This window comes from Equus przewalskii, chromosome 1 (assembly GCF_037783145.1).
Source record: "Equus przewalskii isolate Varuska chromosome 1, EquPr2, whole genome shotgun sequence".
NCBI lineage: Eukaryota > Metazoa > Chordata > Mammalia > Perissodactyla > Equidae > Equus > Equus przewalskii.
Window position 1 is genome coordinate 166728474 of NC_091831.1, and position 19038 is coordinate 166747511.

A 19038-nucleotide genomic window follows, 5' to 3' on the forward strand; every position below is an offset into this window, starting at 1 on the left:
GTACAATCTTTCACTCCTAAAATAAACCCCATGTAGATTTTCAAAGTTATTGGTAAAAATCACGGTCTGAGGATCTCATGTATAACATGGTGACTAGAGTTGATAACACTGTATTGTATAGCAAGATAGTAAACATTTTTATATTTGTTGCAAGATATATTTTTACACAGCTTAATTTTTACTGTAATGTTAATGTGTCAATTTTCTCCAATTTGCACTACAATACTAGAAAATTATTACTAAGCAAAGTCTCTTTTTTATGGCAAACTCACATCTAGAGATAAGAGGTTCCGATACTCAGTGATTAGCACCTGCTTCAAAGCAGATTAGTTATGGAGTAGAGAAACTCCGTAAAAGTGATTCAAGTACACAGAGTGTGCTTTATCATTGTTACTACTAAAGAAGTAACAAAGAGATGCGCTTTATTTCCCTAAATAAAAGGAAAATGTCTGAAAGTGTAAAAGAATTATTTTATAGCTTTTGCTGGCTCAGAATCACACCTACTTAACTATCTCAGAAGAATTCCAATTTATAAGTTTTAAATCTCACCACATAAAACAATAAATGCAAAGAGATGATTAACATAAGTTTCAGGACACACAAGGAGACAGGGTCAGGGAAGGGGCACATGAAGGGTTTTCAGGGTTATGGTATTGCTCTAATTCTCCAGTGGGATGGTTGGGGTATTAGCCAGAGTTCTCCAGAGAAACAGAACCAGTAGGCTGGATGGAAGGATATATATATATAAAAGAAGGAATTGGTTGACACAATTATGAAGGCTGACGAGTCCCAAGATCTGCAGTCAACAAGCTGGAGACCCAGGAGAGCCAATGATACAGTTCCAGCCTGAGTCTGAGGGCAGGAGAAGACCGATGTCTCAGTTCAAAGACAGTCAGGCAGACCGTCCTCCCTTGCTCTGCCTTTTTGTTCTCTTCAGACCTACAAGGGATGCGATGGGTCCCACCCACATGAAGAAGGGCAATTTGCCTTATTCAGTCTATTGATTCAAATGTTTATCTCCTCCAGAAACAACCTCACAGGAACACCCAGAATAACGTTTAACCAAATACCTGGACACCTGTGGCCCAGTCAAATTGACACACAAAATTACCCATCACCAGCATTCACTAATGTTCACAATTACCTCTTTAAACTATATGCATGTATGTGTGTGTGTGTATGTATTCTCTTTATGTTTAGTAAGAAAAGCTGAACTCAAAAATATTACTATAACAAGTGCCACTACAACTGATGTTATCAAATGTAGTAAAAGAAAATAAACTCTTAAAGTTGGGTTTTCAATAAATAAATGGAGAAGAGACAAATCTTCCTTCCAAAAGAATTCAATTTAATATAGGTAGATACTCCCCCGTTCTAGAGGGTGGAACTTATCTTTCGCCCTTTGATGGAGGGCTAGACTTATTAACAGAGTATGGAAAGAGAAAAACAGTAACTTTACAGTGGAGAAGCCAGGCAAACCCCACCCTAACCAAGTGATGAAGGTTAACATCATCAGCATGTCATGTCAATGTCACGTCCCCCTGATGTGATGTGATGAGAAATGTACTTCACCTCCACAGTAATTTTGATCAAACATCCATAACCCCAGTTTAATCAGGAGAAAAGCATCAGATAAACCCAGATTGAGAGCATTCTACAGAATACTTGATCTGTCTTCCTCAAAAGCATCAAGGTCATGAAAAATAAGGGAAGTCTGAGAAAGTGACACAGATCAGAGGAGACTGGGGAAACATGACAACTTTTAAATGCAGTGTGGTACTCTAGACTGGGTCCGGGAATGGAAACAGAACAGCAATGGGAAAAAACTGGTAAGCTGAAATCATGTACCAATGTTGATTTCTTAGTTTTGACATATGTACCAAAACAATGGAAGATGACAACATTAGGGGAAAGTAAATCTGGGTCAGGTGAACTCTCTGTACTATCTTTGAAACTTTTCTGTAAATCTAAAACTATTCAAAAATTTAAAAGTTTATTTTAAAAATTATCAGGTTTTGACAACTGGCTTCCTTGCTTGGGTGCCATCATCTATGCAGGCTGGTCTGATTTCAAAGCTGGAAAGATGTATTTGTTCTTGTCTCACTCATTCTGTGTGTACTCCAGGAGACCAAAAATAGATTTCAGTCACTAGAGACAGCAAACCAAGACCTCTGCTCAGCACTAAATGTTTTTTGTTGTTGTTATTTTTGTTTTTTTGAGGAAGATTAGCCCTGAGCTAACATCTGCGATCATCCTCTTTTTGCTGAGGAAGACTGGCCCTGAGCTAACATCCGTGCCCATCTTCCTCTACTTTATATGTGGGACACCTGCCACAGTATGGCTTGCCAAGCGGTGCTATGTCCGCACCCAGGATCCGAACCAGTGAAGCCTGGGCCGCCGAAGCAGAATGTGCAAACTTAAGCGCTGCGCCACTGGGCCAGCTCCACTAAATGTTTTTTAAAGCATAAAACCAGCAAGAGTAGAGATTTACATGTAAGATAATCCTGAGGTTGCTGTTAAGCTTGAAGGACAGCAAGATGAATCCATTTGGCTCAATATATAAACATTATACATTAATTCTAGGTGGAAAAGGTAGCATATTAAGGCTACAGAATTAAACAAATATTTTTCATTAAAATTTTACAATAATTATTTATAATAATATGTCATAAGGCCTAATGTGTTTTTTAACTTAAGAATTTTCCAAATATTTTGACTCCTTAAAACTAAAATTAAATTTTTCCATTCAAATTGAGGTCCACTGATGAAGTCTAAATTGCCAAGCAAAGCATATCAATCATGAACAACTATTTTGAGGGTGACTACTATATATCTGGCACTGAGCTGTTTTATGGACTTTTAAAGAACTGTAACACACGATCCCTGTTCTTTCGTATTGCTAATCTAGTTGGATATAAAAGATAAATGCATATCAAGTACATTCACTTTAGCAAACTTGTGTCTTGCTCTGTCATTGCTTTTCATGCCCTGATTCCACAGGAGACAATTTTTCACAGGTCAGTTCTCACAAACAGAAATTATTTTTTAAGTGTGTGAAATTTATGTGGTGAAAGATCTCAGGTGGGGCAACATTCACACATAACCAAATGATTTCCACTTTGACCTTCACAAATATCAACGAGGAAAGGATGGAGCAAACCAATTTCAAACTATCCAACTTTAGTTTCAAAACAGTTATTCCTAGTCACTGTGAAGAAAGATGTCTTTGGATGAGGACTCCATACCAGATCTTTATTGTTTCCAAACGTCTATCATTCCTAAATACTCTGACTGTGCATAACATAGTGAAACAAGGGGGAGTTTTTGCTTTAGCTTTGGTTTTTGTTTCCACATCACAGGATTACCATGTGGGGGAAAAAAATCTTTTCTCTCTTCATCTTGTTTTACTAAGGGGCCAACTGCTTGATCTCATTGAGAATTCAACACACAACTCTACATTATCATGTTCTCAGGATTAACAAGTTATAATGATTGAAACTTCAAAAAACTTCTAAGGAAAATAAAAATAGAATGAGATGAGACCCAGAGTTAGCCAGAAATTTTTCAAATTCTGGAAACTGAAAAGCTGAAATTGCTTCATAACATGAAAAAAAAAATCAGAGCTTGATTCAAATTCCAATTCTTCTATTAAAATATATGTAGGAAAAGAGATATTTGGTGTTTTTATGTGTCGATTTCACCTTGAGCCCGAAGTCAACACTGGAAACAGGTTAAAGACGTCTTAAAAATACTTAGAAAATTCGAGGTACAAATACATTGTGTAGTATTGCTCTTTTCAAATACATCTTTCTATTTTGTTCCTCCATGCTGGCATAATGTCTTGTGCTATTGCTGTTTGAGACTTAAAACAGCTGCATTTCTAATTTTGGCAGATTACGAGGGATTTTTATATGGGCTGCATGTTAAAAGCAAATAAACGACATGCCAACCAGCAGAATGCGAGTGCTGGGCAGATGGTGGCACGGCTGAGTTATTGAATTGAAGTGTTATGTGCCACCAATCGTGGAACATCAAAAAGGGATATTTGGCAGCTTTTCAAGTGAAGTCCAATCTTTTACCTCAAACAAATATCCATGCCCATGAAGTCTTCAGATAGCCACTCAGCAGCCATTCTCTAACCGGCCTTTGTTAACGCAGGCAGCCTTCAGTCACTTTATGTCACTGATTTTGATGGTATATACAATTCTGTCTTTCTTTCCTTCCTTTCCTCTTCCAAGCTCTCGTCGTGTGTGTATGTGTGCTTGTGTGTTTATACAGAGACAGAGAGAGCCATATGAATATGGAAACAAAGTATATACATTACAATTTTTGCCATTACTAAGGGGATTAGCACTGTACAGGAAGAAGCCAAGAAAGCATTCCAAAATGTCCTCACAGTGAAAAAGAGAATCCATCCATATAAGATCACGAAACTATCTTGATCAACCTTAACCTTCATTGATCGATCTTGATCAATATATTTGATTGATTAAGCTGCATTCAGAATGCTACTAGATAAGTTTCCCCAAAACCCAGAGAGATGATTTTCCTGACAATAAATATCTGGGCACTATACCAAGAAAGGTTTGGCCTTCAAAAGCAGGTTTTCCTCTGATTCAAAGCAGTTTCTGAAGTATGAGGATAAAGTAATATGACTATTTTAAAATAAATATTCTAGAATTTACACACTTACCTAAATGCCGTCTTTTCTAACTTGGACAACATCCACTGTCAATCATTGACATTTTATTATATTTTGTATGTTTTTGTGAGCCACCACAACGTACTTTGGGAAAATGTGAGATAAAACAAAGAAACAGCCATTCATAAATTGTAGAAATAGTCTATATACCATAGCATGACGCTGTATTATTCTTCCTTTTCTCCTTCCTTTTCTCCACCCTACTTTCCCTGTTTCCTTCCTTTCTAAGACGATTGTACAAGATCCCTCTGTCCTAGGCAACGTGTTAGATATTTTACATTATTATCAGAGTTAAGCCTCACTTTGAAGGTGAGGAAATTGTCACCCAAACACTAACTAGCTTTCCCAGTGCTACACAGTGAAGAAATGGGCAGCTGGGAATTGAACTCAGGCAGTTTAGTTCCAGAGTCTACGCTTTCAACCAGTAGGGTATTCTGTGTAGCACACAATGAACTAAGATTGAAAAATTAAGAAACTACGGGAAAATTGAATATTGTGCCAAATACAGTAGTAATAGTGATATAGTATTGACCAGGTATCATGATGAAAGGTGGCCTGTGAATTCAGATTTGAGGGGCCAGGGCCAAAGCAAGAAGCCAAGCCAGATGCCATAAGAGTAACATTATTTATAAAGTACAGCTGTTTAGGGAACTAAAACTTGAGGAATTTATCCCATAAGGAAGTCAAAGGGCAACATAGTGAACAATTTCTCCCACAAGATTTCTGTAATAAATATGCCACCAAAATTTTCAAGTGTTTTATTTACAACACCCCTCAATACGTCATATTAAAGAGCATTTTAGTAAAAGCATTTTGAAGGATGTGAGTGTGCAAACAATGTGATTCACAGTTGTATCTTTAGGGGAAAATATGATTTATCTAGATGTTCTGTCCAATAGAACTTTTTTTGATGGTGAAAATGTTCCATATCAATATGGCAGCTATTAGCCAAGGTGTCTATTAAACATTTGAAATAGAAAATAGCCACACACAGTCAGTGGCTATCACACTGGACAGGGCAGAACCAGAGGAATGGTGGACTGCATATCATTCAGTTGATTCCATAAATAGAAGTTCATATTTTTAAACAAGTGGACAAACTAAAAACCCAAACAGTTTTGTTCTCTAGTTTGAGCCTTGAGCACAAAAATTTTGTGTTGTTTAACTCAGCAGAAAACTAATAATTTTTTCAAAGATTCTGACTTGAAAACAAATCCATATCACCCCTGTATAGAAACGAGCCAAAATAATACCGATTTACAAGATACTACTATTGCCAAAACATTTTTTTATATTATGGTCAGAGTCTCTAATTCATGTATTTTGGTATCTCTGATGTGTCAAAATCTTCATTTTTGAGTTGGAGTGTGAGTTTTGCAAATGAGCCCCAAATAATTCAGAGTCAAATCTGGTAAATAAGGTAGAATAGGAAGTCATTTTTTGTGTGTTTTATAAACCAATTCATGTAAAAAGGCAAAAAAGAACAATGTAACATCTTACTATATTTTCTAGGATTCTGAACGTGCAATGTCCTATGAGATCCCGTTGTACCATCGAGGCACTAACATGCTAAGATTTATATACCTGAGACGATTAATTCTCTACCCTAAGAAACAAATTTAAGGAATTTTTGGTTACACGGAGACCAGAGAATATAGAAAAAAAGCCTGCTTTCTGTGGTTTTCACTACCCTTGTGTCCTTTTCCTATTTATCTGGATGAGTTATAAGAGAGTCTTCACTTAGAGAAGTTAGAGATGAAAAGAGAAGGGAAGAAGAAGTTATGATTTCTGGCTGGATATCCACTTGCCAGATGGTGCAGAACTAGGCCTTAGGCTAATTCTGTGTGAACAGCGGGGCTTGATACGTCCCTCTCTGAAAACCACGGTATGTACACGGACAGAGATCTACGGAGATTTAGGCTCCAGTTTTGGAGCACATGACTCAGCTTTTCCTATAGATCTTGCCAGCTGACCCTTAGGCACAGACAGCTGTTCTGCTAGACGGATAAAGCTACGGAGCACCAACATGAGGAGTGGGAGGGGGAAGAGCAGCAGCAGGAAAGGTCAGCCAGCATCTCAGGATGTCAGTCTTTATTCCTTCCAGACACCGAAATAGAAAGGTCAGAGCCTGTGGCCAGCCCCAGGGTCACCACTATGAGCTCTAATGCAGGTATGGAACTCTGAGGTTCCAGGTGAGGAAGAGACAATAAATGGATAAGCAAGTAAGATTAGCACTGGAGGGGAGTGTATCACAAAGGAGCAACTACTGAATACATTTTACAAAGAAAGAACAGCTGGGGAAGAAAAGAGCAATGGCTGGGAACACTGATGGAAAGAAGAGTGACCTGGGTCTTGTAGCAAACGGGATTACTTGATTGTGGTGATGAGCATAATCCGGGAGTTGTAGGGATTAGAAAACAACTGGTGTTCTATGAATTAGTTCTCATTTCACGTGAGAAATGTTGTGAAAGAAATTGCAATGTTTTGAAAGCAGGCCTGGATTTCTAAAACTAAATAATTTCTAAAAAATAATTAGTTTTTGACAATGTGTAGAACATAGTACAAATCCAGGAAGAAAAAGATGAGTCAGATGAAATTAATGTTGTTATTACTAATAAATTAGGCCAAGGAGGACCAATGGTAGGCACTAAAATTCAATTTCCACAGAACAGCAGTAACTTTTGGATATCATATATAATGCACCAATGAAATCATTCGTTTGTTTGTTGATTGGTTCATTTTGTTAATTCAAATATTCACTCATTCACTCAACAAATAGACATTGATTGCCTGTGTTATGCCAGGTCCTGAGTATTCAATCTAAAAATAAATTGATCCTGTTTCAAGAAATGTGTAGTCCAGTGGGGTGGAGGTGGGTGAGAGGGTTTAGTACTTCACATTTGCCAGGCATCTTATCAAATGCCTTATATTTATTCTCATGAAATTTACAGCCCAATCCTATATTGGAGATATTGTTATTGTTATTAGAGAGGTGATAGATAAAGACTCAGGGAAATGAGGTGACTTGCCCAACATTATATAAGAAATAAATGGCAGCTCCGAGACTCAAACCAGTCTTTGGAAGTCCACTATCTATCAAATCAAAGTTATGTGGCTATATGCCATAAAACAAAAATGATGCATATTTCTGAGTTAATACACGTAAAGCGCTTAGAACAGCGCCTAACACATCATAATACTATCTATGCCCTTACATCACCATCACTATTGTTAGCACAATTTCTTCAAGAACAACATGGGGGAGAAATATTATTTATTCAAAATTAAACAGGAGAAATATGATGCAGCAGAATGCAAAATGTGCATAAAATTTTCAAATGAGATAAGATTCTTCAAAGACCTTTTCCGAATAGGGTTTGTCTGATACCCTACGTTACCTGGGGAGAATGTTTTCACTCTGCCTCGACACTTAGGGGCACTCGGGTAAAAACGGACAGAGAAGCAATGCACTACTGTGTCACATCTCCCTGGAGAATTCACCCCACGAAGGGGCAAATAGCTGAGGAAACTACCAAAGTAAGGAAGGAGTCCTCCAAGCCCCTGGTCCCCATTGAGGTGACAAATGGGGAAAGGTGGGAATGCCTGCTCTTTGCATTCCCTTTTCTATGAAAATGGTTTAGTGTAGCACAAAGAAACTAGAACCAGGTTTACTTGAAAGATAAGGATGGGGAGAAAATTAATATTAACAGTGATAAGAAGGAAATGCTGAAGACACACTTAACATAAACCATACTTAGAAGCAAAGAGTAATGACCTGTAGTCTCACATTTAAATATTCCATCGTTATGAAACCACCCACACAAAAAATTGCAACTAAAGTTGAACAGGAATTGGCACCACTCAGCTTGGCATATTTAGATGTCCAGATCAACTACTAAGAAATATAAAGAGAGTCCTAAAAGGCAGGTCTTTGACAACCCTAATTACTCAAGCAGTATTAAGGCTGGGGAGGTGCTTCCCACGATTATTTCTGCTCTCTTAAAAGCAAACAAAGAAAACTATATCTACACAATGTACTCTTGGGAAATAATAATGCAGTGACCGAGTATATCACTCTCAAGGCTTTCCTTTTCAACCTATACTTCAGAGGGGGTGAAAACACTGCTAAGCAAAGTACTGTGTCTGAGAGAAATGGAGAGAGTGGGCACAATGCCATATAAATCAATAACTTACACTTTCCATAAAAGAAAGGAGGGCCTTGCTAGAATTTTGTTACCAAATATTTTTTTTTTCTGGCTTATGGTTTAGGCATTGAATCTTAGTAACAGAAAAACATGGTCATAAGGATCTCGTAAGTAGAGTGACCCTAAGACACTATTTCAATTTCGATCAGAGTTGTGAATTTACATGACGGGATCCTGTCTGAGGAGGGGCATGGGTACTTTACTATTCCATATTTTGTACGTAACTCTACAAAGCCTCGAGGGTCCTCCTAACCTGATCACAGTTTCTGTATCTATTATTTATTTTTTCATGAGGAAGAGGGGGATAATGGTTCTGTGGTAAAAATCATGTCAATGGAACTTGTAGCTCATTGCTGGTTTTGTTGTTACAAATACCATCAGTGCATCCCTCAAATATAAACTGTCTTACTATAGTAGGAATTCTTTGAAAAGGTCCTCAGGAATTCCTGTTTACTGGTCCAAGTTCAAAGGGTTAACTTGAAGTTGAAGTGAATAGCGACTGAACACTTAGATTCCAGCTCTGGCACTACCTCTATTCACTGCACGACGTGGGCAAGTTAAAATTTATATTCCATAGCTTTTAAGATATCTGATTGCACTACCTCCTGGAGTCACTGCAAAGGAAATCAAATTACTTACGTAAACTGCTTCGAAAGCTTGTGATATGTAAACAAAGATTCCTTTCCTCCTAACTCCTGCTTTTTCATGGCTCAAATATTCCCCTCCACGAGAGAGAAGTGGCCTACGCATAGAGAGAATGGATAGACCCTCTCAGACCATATGATCCACAGGCTTGACCCAGAGGAGTACTGCCAGTGTAGACTGCTTAACCCAAAACTCATTAGATACTCAGAGGGAAAAAAATTATCTTGTGATAAAGTGAATTTGGGAAGTGATCTTGGAGAGTTATTCTTCATAATAGCATACACTAAAGTTCTGAAGAGTCCTGTAGTAAATACTTCCTTTAAAATTGTATAACACAATATTTCTCAAAGTTATCAGACTAGAATTCCCTTTTGTGGCATGTTTAACAACCATGAACATCATGGGGAAACTCCGGCTGCTTAGAGCGTTAGGAGGAGAAGCAATGAAAATAGCTAAGGTTTCCTGTGCAGTTGCTATGTGTAGAAGTTCTCTGAAGTGCTTTACGTGCACGAACTTATTTTAACTTTGTAATAACCATACAAGGTAGGTGTTAGTGTTGTCCCCAATACAGATGAGGAAACTGGAGCACAGAAGGATTACATGTCTTGGCAAAGACGTAAGCAGTGAGAATAGAGAAAGGATATGAACCCAGATGATCTGGCCCCGGGAACTGTACTCAGTCATTACACATACCACTTTACTTGCAGACTGAAGAAAACATGGAATCCACGTACTATTAGCACCGAATGATACTTTCATCCAGTAGAAGCTCTGTTTTTTATTAAAAAGCAAACAGAAAAGCCCTGAATCCCAGAGGTTATGCAACTTGTGCAAAATTACAAAAGAAATCAATGGTACTACATGACCAAGAAATCAGTTCTTCAGCTCCTCAGGGCAATACCCAAACCATTTGGCAAACACATCACATGAGGGCAAGACTGGGGACTGGGAAGAGGAAATGTGATCACCCTGAGGCAGCTGCAGCTCTCCTTAGAGTCCTCTCCATTTTCGCATTCTCCTTCATCAGCTCTATCCAAATGGTTATTATAGCTCTTTAATTTCACCTCCAAAATATTTGTTGATCTCTCTACCTCATTGCAGCTCTTCTGTCACTGCCTATGTAGCCCCACAGTCCCTCTGCCTGGGCTCCAGCACTAGCTTTCTACTGAGGCTCCTCTCTCTATATAATGGGGAACAAATAACCACACGTGGAAACAGCATTTTGGCAAAAGTTATAAATAATACAGCATAATCTCTTGTAAAAAAACAATGAAAAAGTCCAAGAAAAATATGGATTTTTATCATTAATGCAAGAAAGATTCAACATTTAGCTGTAAGACTTTAAAACTGTGATTTCATTTGAGAAATTGTTGTAGTCCTTGTCTATTTTCCATTTAGCCATTTACAAGATAGATACATGTACACACACACACACACACACAAACACATGCACAATTATTAGAGATCAAGCCCCCCAAAACACAAGAAAACAAAAAGAACTGAGTCATGTGAATGCAGTCCTGTTATTAATTTGCTGTGCCATGGCTGAATTATCAGGCTTTGATAGAAACTCATCATGAAGAAGACTTCAGAAAAATTCCATGAACTTTATTTTATAGTTCAGTACCATACACTTGAACTTGACTTTGGCTTTAGTAAGAGAAATTTCCATTTGCAGTGTTTTCCTACTTCATAACAATAGTAACAATGCTAATCCTTTGCTTAACAAACAAAGAAAATTTGCCAGTGGTGGGAGTGTGTATGGTGGGGAACTTCCATGGAATTACTTCTTTTTTCTCCATAACCCCAACCCTTCCAGCCATGAGCAATCTTTTCCTGGCTTACTGGGTCTAAATGCACTAGCTCACACATGCAGTGTTTTTCAAAAAGAAAAGAGGCGGAAAAGCCAGCAAATTAGCAGGAGCAGCCTGGTTAGTACTAACAGATGATGAAAGGTCTCAGCAGAAAATGACATAAGCAAGAGAAAATTCTTGATGTTGTCTGAAGAGGCAAGAGTATTTATACCTTCCTGAAAATTAACTTTTTCCATATTTTCTCACATTTTTACTATATTCCTATGTCAGAAAATGTTCCTGCTGGTGGAATATTGGTGAAATATAAAAAGAACTAGATTATGTTTATGTCGAACTACAGAGTGAAATTTAATTTTTGATGAGGAAAAACAGAAAATTTGGTTAAACAAATTTTAACAGTAAAACTATAGTCTCCAAGAGGAAAATTTCCACAGCATGTTTATGTTCTGGAACTGATCAAAAGGCAATAGAGGGGATTTCCAGCATTTGCTCTCCTCCCCAGCCTCGCCCACTAGAGTTTGAATGAAGTGGATCCTCAAACACCTCCAGGAAATGGCATATTTCTCTGGCCAATCATAGCACTCCACCCTCTTCAGGGACTGGTTCAGAAATGAGTATGTGGCCTCAGCTGCCTTGCACCCATGGCCTGAAGTGTCTTGGTAGCTATCATTTGTCTTCCCTCAAATTATAATGCAGTGCAGTCCTGCCCACATCACAGGCACTAATTTCTTGTCAGGGCTAAGTGAATGCATAGCAAGGAGACCTGACCTTCAGTTTACTTTTGAGGATATATCCAGAAATAACATTTTTACAACAAATAAATATTTTTACAAAATTTTGTCTATGTCATAACTTCTTCATTGCCAATAGTCAATCAATCAACTCATAGGTTTATTGAGAACCTCATGTCTATTGTAACAAAAGGATGGGGGTAGGAGAAGGCTGCCAAACACTGGTACAGCCAGGTGAAAGATGGATCTGCAATGAGCCATGTAGGCAGGAGACTGTGTGTCTTGCTGTCATGTGTGGCTCAGGATCAGGAATGGCAAAAATGGACAGTAAGATAATTCAGATTACAGACAGGTTTAGCAGGCTCTGCAGGGCATAAGAGAGTAGGAGGTAGTTGAGACTGCATCAAAGTGATGTAAGACATGCATATAGTAGGCCATGTGCTGTGGGGAGAGAAAAAGAAAGAGGAAAACTACAGTTCAAAAGTGGTAGGGAGTTGGTGATTTTTGAAAAGTACAGTGAAAAAGACAGGGAACAGGTATGTGCATTTGGTAGCGATGTGCAAGATGGAGGAGGAGCACCCCAAATGGGGCACACAGAGCTGGAGCCATGCCTTACTGATGAGGCAAGGTATGGGACCATGCTGCAAGTGACTAACAACAAACAGCCATAACAAGGAGTCTGAAGAATGATAAACATGGATGACAACAACGCCAAAGACGACTGGATATATAAAATGGAAAGTAAGATTAGAAATCTGATGCTGAAGTTTCTTTTTCCCATGGCTAAAAACAAATGAGTCTTCAAGGAAGGAAATCACCTCATGCAACACTATCAAGAAGCCAACACAGATAAGTGAAATAAATAACAGTGGGACTGGAGGAGGGTGGTACAGAAAACAACCAAAAATGGCATTGGAGAACGGGAAGAGGATCATTTCACTCAACTCCTCACCCAGGAGTGGAGGAAAATGAGAGGAAGCTCTCCAATATTGAAGGGAACGGAGCATCCATTTCAGGAGAGCCAGGCTGCCAGTGAGGCAAGAAGACAGGGAAGAAATAGCAGGCATTGGATCACAAAGGACTCAAGGCTCAAAAACGGTATGGGAGAGAAGGTCAGAGTGATGGGGGAAAACAGGCTGTGCTTTGGAGGGGTGGGAGTTTTTAAGAAAAAACTATATTTAACATTTATTGAATAAATCACAATGCTAAGCATTAGAGTGAGAGAGGAGCTAGAAAGAAGTTTACAAAGTTTATAGATAACTGCTGGAGATATAAACATAATTGAATATATCTAAAATTAAACATACATAATTGAGTAATTGAAGGGTGAAATGATGTTAGGGAAGTTTGACTATGTGAAGTGAGAAAAGGGTTTAAAGGCTCCAGGTTCAAGATTGGAACTGGGCTGTTACAGAATGGCTTCTTATAAACACCAACAAGACAGCTGCTAAGAGGAGAGGCCTTCCTGAGCCTCATGCCAGGAGAGAGGTGAGAAAGAGGGCTGCCCTTAAATGCCCTCTCAGCATGGCAGCCAGGGAGACAGGAAAGGCAGGAGATAAAAGGTGGATGGCACAGGAAGTGGAGCATGAGCACAACGAAGTTCTCAGTTGCAAAGATTGGAGAGGAAAAGCAGAATGGTGTCAGGACTGGAGGGCTGCGCCAGGTCAGCAGGGGGAAGGGCAGGTCCGGCTCACTGACCTGGGATATCACGCAAATGGGCAGCCCTCCCCTCCACAGGCACACCCACACCCAGCTTGCATTCAGTCTGTCTGGTACTACTAGAAAGCACTTGATAATAATGTAAAAAGGAAAGAAAAATAAGTTAAATTTTGAAATGCAATTTTTAAAATACTCATATATTTCTGGACATTACCACAGGGAAAAAAGACTCATAAAACACATTATATTACTTGCAAAACACCCTTGCTATGGGTTTAATATGAATTATGGCGAGAACAGATCCAGTGCCTGATTTGCCTGAATAATTGATTTCAGGCAGTCCCTAGTATTTAGAAACAGGAAACTTAGAAAACGACAGTCGAGGCCCTAGTTTTGAGGCTGGGTGCAGTGAGCCGATGTCAAAAGAACCAAAGCAAAGGAGATGTGAGAACCCAGTCAAAGCAAGTGATGTTTCCAAAAAAAATTAATAGAAAACCATGAAAGCTTTTGCTTTTTTGATTTGTTTATTTAGCAACTGGCAACTCTATAGACAACAGGAAAATTATTACTTTTATCTAGCAAAACTAAGTTGTTTTATAGGCTCCATCTACAAAACGAAAACGTGGCGACTCCAGGCCCTCACACAGAATAGGTGATCGATAAAGAGAAAGCGAAGTGGACTGAATCGAAGCAAAGACCAACCGAATTATAACGAGTGCCCCCAGTACAGCACTCTGAGCAAGGTGAGGAACTTGAGGAAATGAAGCCTAGAATCATTAAAGCTAACAGATTTCTTTTAGTCAAAGAGATAACAAGCAAAGAAGGCCGGAGGAGAGAAAGGAGGAACACGATCTGAGTTTCTCAATAATGACTCAATTTTAACAAAAATAAACAATGAAAACCTGGACCCCTTCACAATACTGCACTGATCCTCGTTGTAAGGTTCCCTGCCACAGCTGTTCTCTGACATTTGTTTTTTTAATTAAATGCATCCATTTCTGTATTGATAGTCACAGTCCGGTTACTAACTTCTAAATCCCAGGCAAGAGATACCAATCTAGGCAGAGGGAAGCACAGCCATTTCTCAAGGAGTGAGTTAGCTAGTGTCACATGCCACAGCTGACCCGCTGTAAGTCCTGAGCTCTGCTTTCTGACTTGGTCTTGGCTTATAGCTCCTGGACTTTTGACTCAACTAGAGCAGCCCTGCTGTTATTTATTGGCTTTCAAACATATTGCACATCTGGGGCCCTCACATCTGTCTTAGTTTCACCCTTGGTGAGTTTTGTTTGCTTTTGCTGCCATCCCAATGATTCAAGGTAATGAATGAAGGTATATGCGTGCATTGTTGGGGGGCTGGGGAGAGTGTGAAGTTTCCAGAAGTGATGGGGATAGTACTGGGCATGGAAAGAGCCAATTGAAAGGAAATCTTTTGCTTTTTCCAAAGTAATTTTGAAAGTTCATGTAGACAGAGCCCTAAAATCTCTTTTAGGGGCCGAGTTTGATGGATGTTTTCTGTGCTGCCTTAAAAACTAATGCCCAAGAATTCTTCAAATACAATTTATTAATCTATGGATAGAGAAAAATGTATACTACCTGACAAGACAACTTCAATAAGATCACCTTCCTGGATATCACTAGCCGTTTTCACCAGCTGAAGGATGTTTTCAGAGGTAGGGTCGTGGCGAAAAAGCAGGATCTTATCATACATTCCATAGAAACCACATTCGGGGAACTGCAAAAAATAAACATCACAATAGATTACATGTCAAAATCCTCCTAAATTTAAAATAAAAACCAAATAAATAAATGTCAGGGCACAAATACAAGCTAACTAGAAAAGCTCAAGGTATCTAAAACATTAAAAATAAAAATGAATGGTAAAATTGATATCAACATGACTCCAAGAGCGGAAGAAAGAAATAACATATTTTAAGGGCAATAATGACCAAATCATCTTCTAATTAGGGAGCAAGAAAACAGGAGAGCATGAGATAAGATTCAGAGAAATTCCTGGCAGTTAAGGTGATTAAGAAATAGAATAGATGGGAAGAAGTAAATATTTTCACACAGCCTGCAGCAATCCAACAGCATAAAAATAAGGTCAGTTTATTACAATTCCATTACACATACTGTTGTAATTTGTTTGCAAAACAAAAAAAAGTCAGTCATTTTGACATATTCAAAAAGAGGAGATGATTCGATAAATCTAGACATGTTCTGTATATGGACAGAAGTGATCCTTTTACTCAGGAAAGCACCAGAGGAGATGACCCAGCTCTCCCCGGGGTTGCTGCCCCTTATACCATACTTTGTTTTCATGCAATCTAGGTTAAACAGACAAGTCCAATAGCTAGAAGTCAATCGGTTTTAAGTATACCTAGTTAATACTTTCTTTACAGGGATAAATCTGAGAGCTCATCACTCAAGGACTATCTCCCAATAGCAGGCATACAATGAAAGCTAAATGAAAAATATTTACTAATGCACAAACCTAGAAAAATCATAATAGTAACAATTACTATTATAATATTAACAATTACGATCATTCCCTGCATTTCCTCTCTTCCTTCTAATGCCAGAGAAGGCCCTAAATTCAAACCATAGCCCTAATGGTGAATTCCGTTTTAAACGTAGAATTATTTGATAAAAGGGTTGGAACATCTTTAAGGATCTTAAAGCAAGTTTCAAACTGATTACAGAAGTGTCAATCCACAATCTCAGGAGCAGAGTAAGAGAAGGTCCGTTTGTTCTAGCATTAGGTATTTTTGTTAAAACAAACAAGCAAACAACCTGGGCTAATTTGCTGTGTGAAAAGGGCTCTTTTATTGTACATGGCCTTTTCACATAATTATTAAGGATTGTTATGTCTTTTATAAATTCGTATTTGTAACACAGTGGAAAAAGGATCGTCAACACCCATGGAACCAAAATCACAATCAAGCCGTGAAACATTTTCATAAACCCTCCCAAATGTTATTGTAGTCCCTTGTAGTCAAGGCCACCCACGATCTTGACCCGAGGCACAGATCCTCTTTCTGTCACTATAGATTAGTTCACTTGCTATAGAATTTCACACAAATGAAATTACACAGTATGTACTATGTACTCTTTTCTGGCTGGCTTCTTCTGCTCACTATAATGCTTTTGTGACTCATTTATACACACTGCATTTGAGACTCACCTCTTTGTATTGATATTAGTATTTCGTTATATGGATCTAGGATAATTGTTTATCCATTCACCCACAGAGGGACATTTGGTTTTTATCCGGTTTGTAACTATTACAAATAAAAATGCTATGAACATTTATGTACAAGTGTTTCAGTGGGCATAAGTTTTTCATTTTTTATAAGTACCTAGGAACAGAATTTCTGGGTCACATGATAAGGGTATGTGTGATCTGCATGTCTACCCTTATGCCAATACCACATTATATTTATTATTGGAGCTTTATGCTAAGCCTTGAATTCAGGGAGTATAAGCCCTCCATCTTTTTCCTTTGCAAGATTGCTTTGGATATTATAGGTCTCCTGAATTTCCACATACATTTTAAAATCATTTTGTCAATTTCTACCAAAAAAATCTGCCATGATTTTCAATGATATTGCATTAAAAGGCAGATCAGTTTGGGGAGACCTGTAGTATTTTACCAATGTGGAGACTTCTATTTTGTTATGAAAAAAGGTCTATTGTCCTATTTATAAGTTTCTTTTAAATTTCTCTCAAAAATGTTTTGTAGTTTTCAATGTATAGGTCTTAGGCACATTTGCTAAATTTAACTCTAAGCATTTAATATTTTCATGCTATTGTAAATGACTGATTAAGGTATAATTACCATACAATAAAATGCACTGTTTTAGTGTGTAGTTCTGCAAGCTTTGAAAAATGAATACTATAACCACATGCCATATATAGAGTATACACACCACAGCCAAGATATAGACCAGTTCTATCATGCAAAAAATTTCCCCATGCCCATTTGTAGTCAACTTTTCCCCCGACCCTCAGCCCCTGGCACCACTGATCTGTTTTCTGTCCCTATAATTTGTTTTTTCAAGAATGTTGTACAAATGGAATCATACAATTCATAATTTTGAATCTGGCCTTTTTCACTTGGCATCATGAATTTGAGATTTTCCCATGCTGTCACACGTATCATTAACCTATTTCTTTTCATTGCTGAGGAGCGTACCATTGTAGTGCATGAATATACCACAGGGTATGTATCCACTCCTTAATGGAGGAGCATTTGAATTAGTTCCAGGTTTCAACTATTACAAATAAAGCTTCTATAAGTGTTCACTTAGAGGCTTTGTGAGAACACAAGTTTTTATTTCTCTGGGGTGTATGAAAGTATCTAGATAGCTCTGTAAGAAACTGCCCAACTGTTTTCAAAGTGGTATACCCATTTTGCATTCCCACCAGCAATGTACGAGGGTTCCAAATGCTCTGCAACCTTGACAGCACCTGGTAATGGCAGCTGTTTTTATTTTAGACATTCGAATAGGTGTATAATGATATCTCGTGGGTTTAATTTGCATTTCCCTAATGACTAATGGTGTTGAGCATCTTTTCATGTGCTTATTTGCCACACACACACACAGACACGTCTAATCAACTCCTTTGCCCAGTATTTTTTTCATTTAAGTAACAAATGTACTTTATTAGCTTATCATCAGATTTAAATTGCAAAAAAAGTTTACCTTAAACAGGAGTGAGTAAAATAAGATGAAATAGGTTGCTGGGATACCTGTATTTTTCAAACGGGAAATTGAAGTTTCTATTAAATTTTTTTTAAAGTTAATTTTTATCGAGTTTATGATAGTTTACAACCTTGTGAAATTTCAGTTGTACATTATTGTCTGTCAGTCATGTTGTAGGTGCACCCCTTTGCCCTTTGTTCCAGGTTTCAACTATTGTGGGCCTTTGTGCCCACCCCACCCCACCTTTCCCCTGGTAGCCACTAATCAGTTCTCTTTGTCCACGTGTTTAAATTCCTCATATGAGTGGAGTCATACAGAGATTGTCCTTCTCTATCAGGCTTATGTCACTTATAATTCCCTCAAGGTCCATCCATGTTGTTGTGAATGGGACGATTTTATCCTTTTTTATGGATGAGTAGTATTCCATTGTATATATACACCATATCTTCTTTATACAGTCATCAGTTGATGGGCACTTAGGTTGCTGCCACATCTTGGCTATTGTAAATCATGCTGCAATGAACATTGGGGTGCATGGGACTTTTGGAATTGCTGACTCAAGCTCTTTGGATAGATACC

At 38.2% G+C, this 19038-nt stretch overlaps 1 protein-coding gene across 2 annotated transcripts in view; it reads right to left on the reverse strand.

The window, feature by feature from the left end:
- Window positions 1-19038, reverse strand: part of PRKD1 (protein kinase D1) — a 286730-nt gene that overhangs the window by 111929 nt on the left and 155763 nt on the right. For both annotated transcript variants that reach the window (XM_070628547.1, XM_008521900.2), the window contains exon 2: window positions 15350-15488. In XM_070628547.1, the coding sequence (XP_070484648.1) occupies window positions 15350-15488 (139 nt within the window). The remainder of the gene's footprint in view (window positions 1-15349; window positions 15489-19038) is intronic.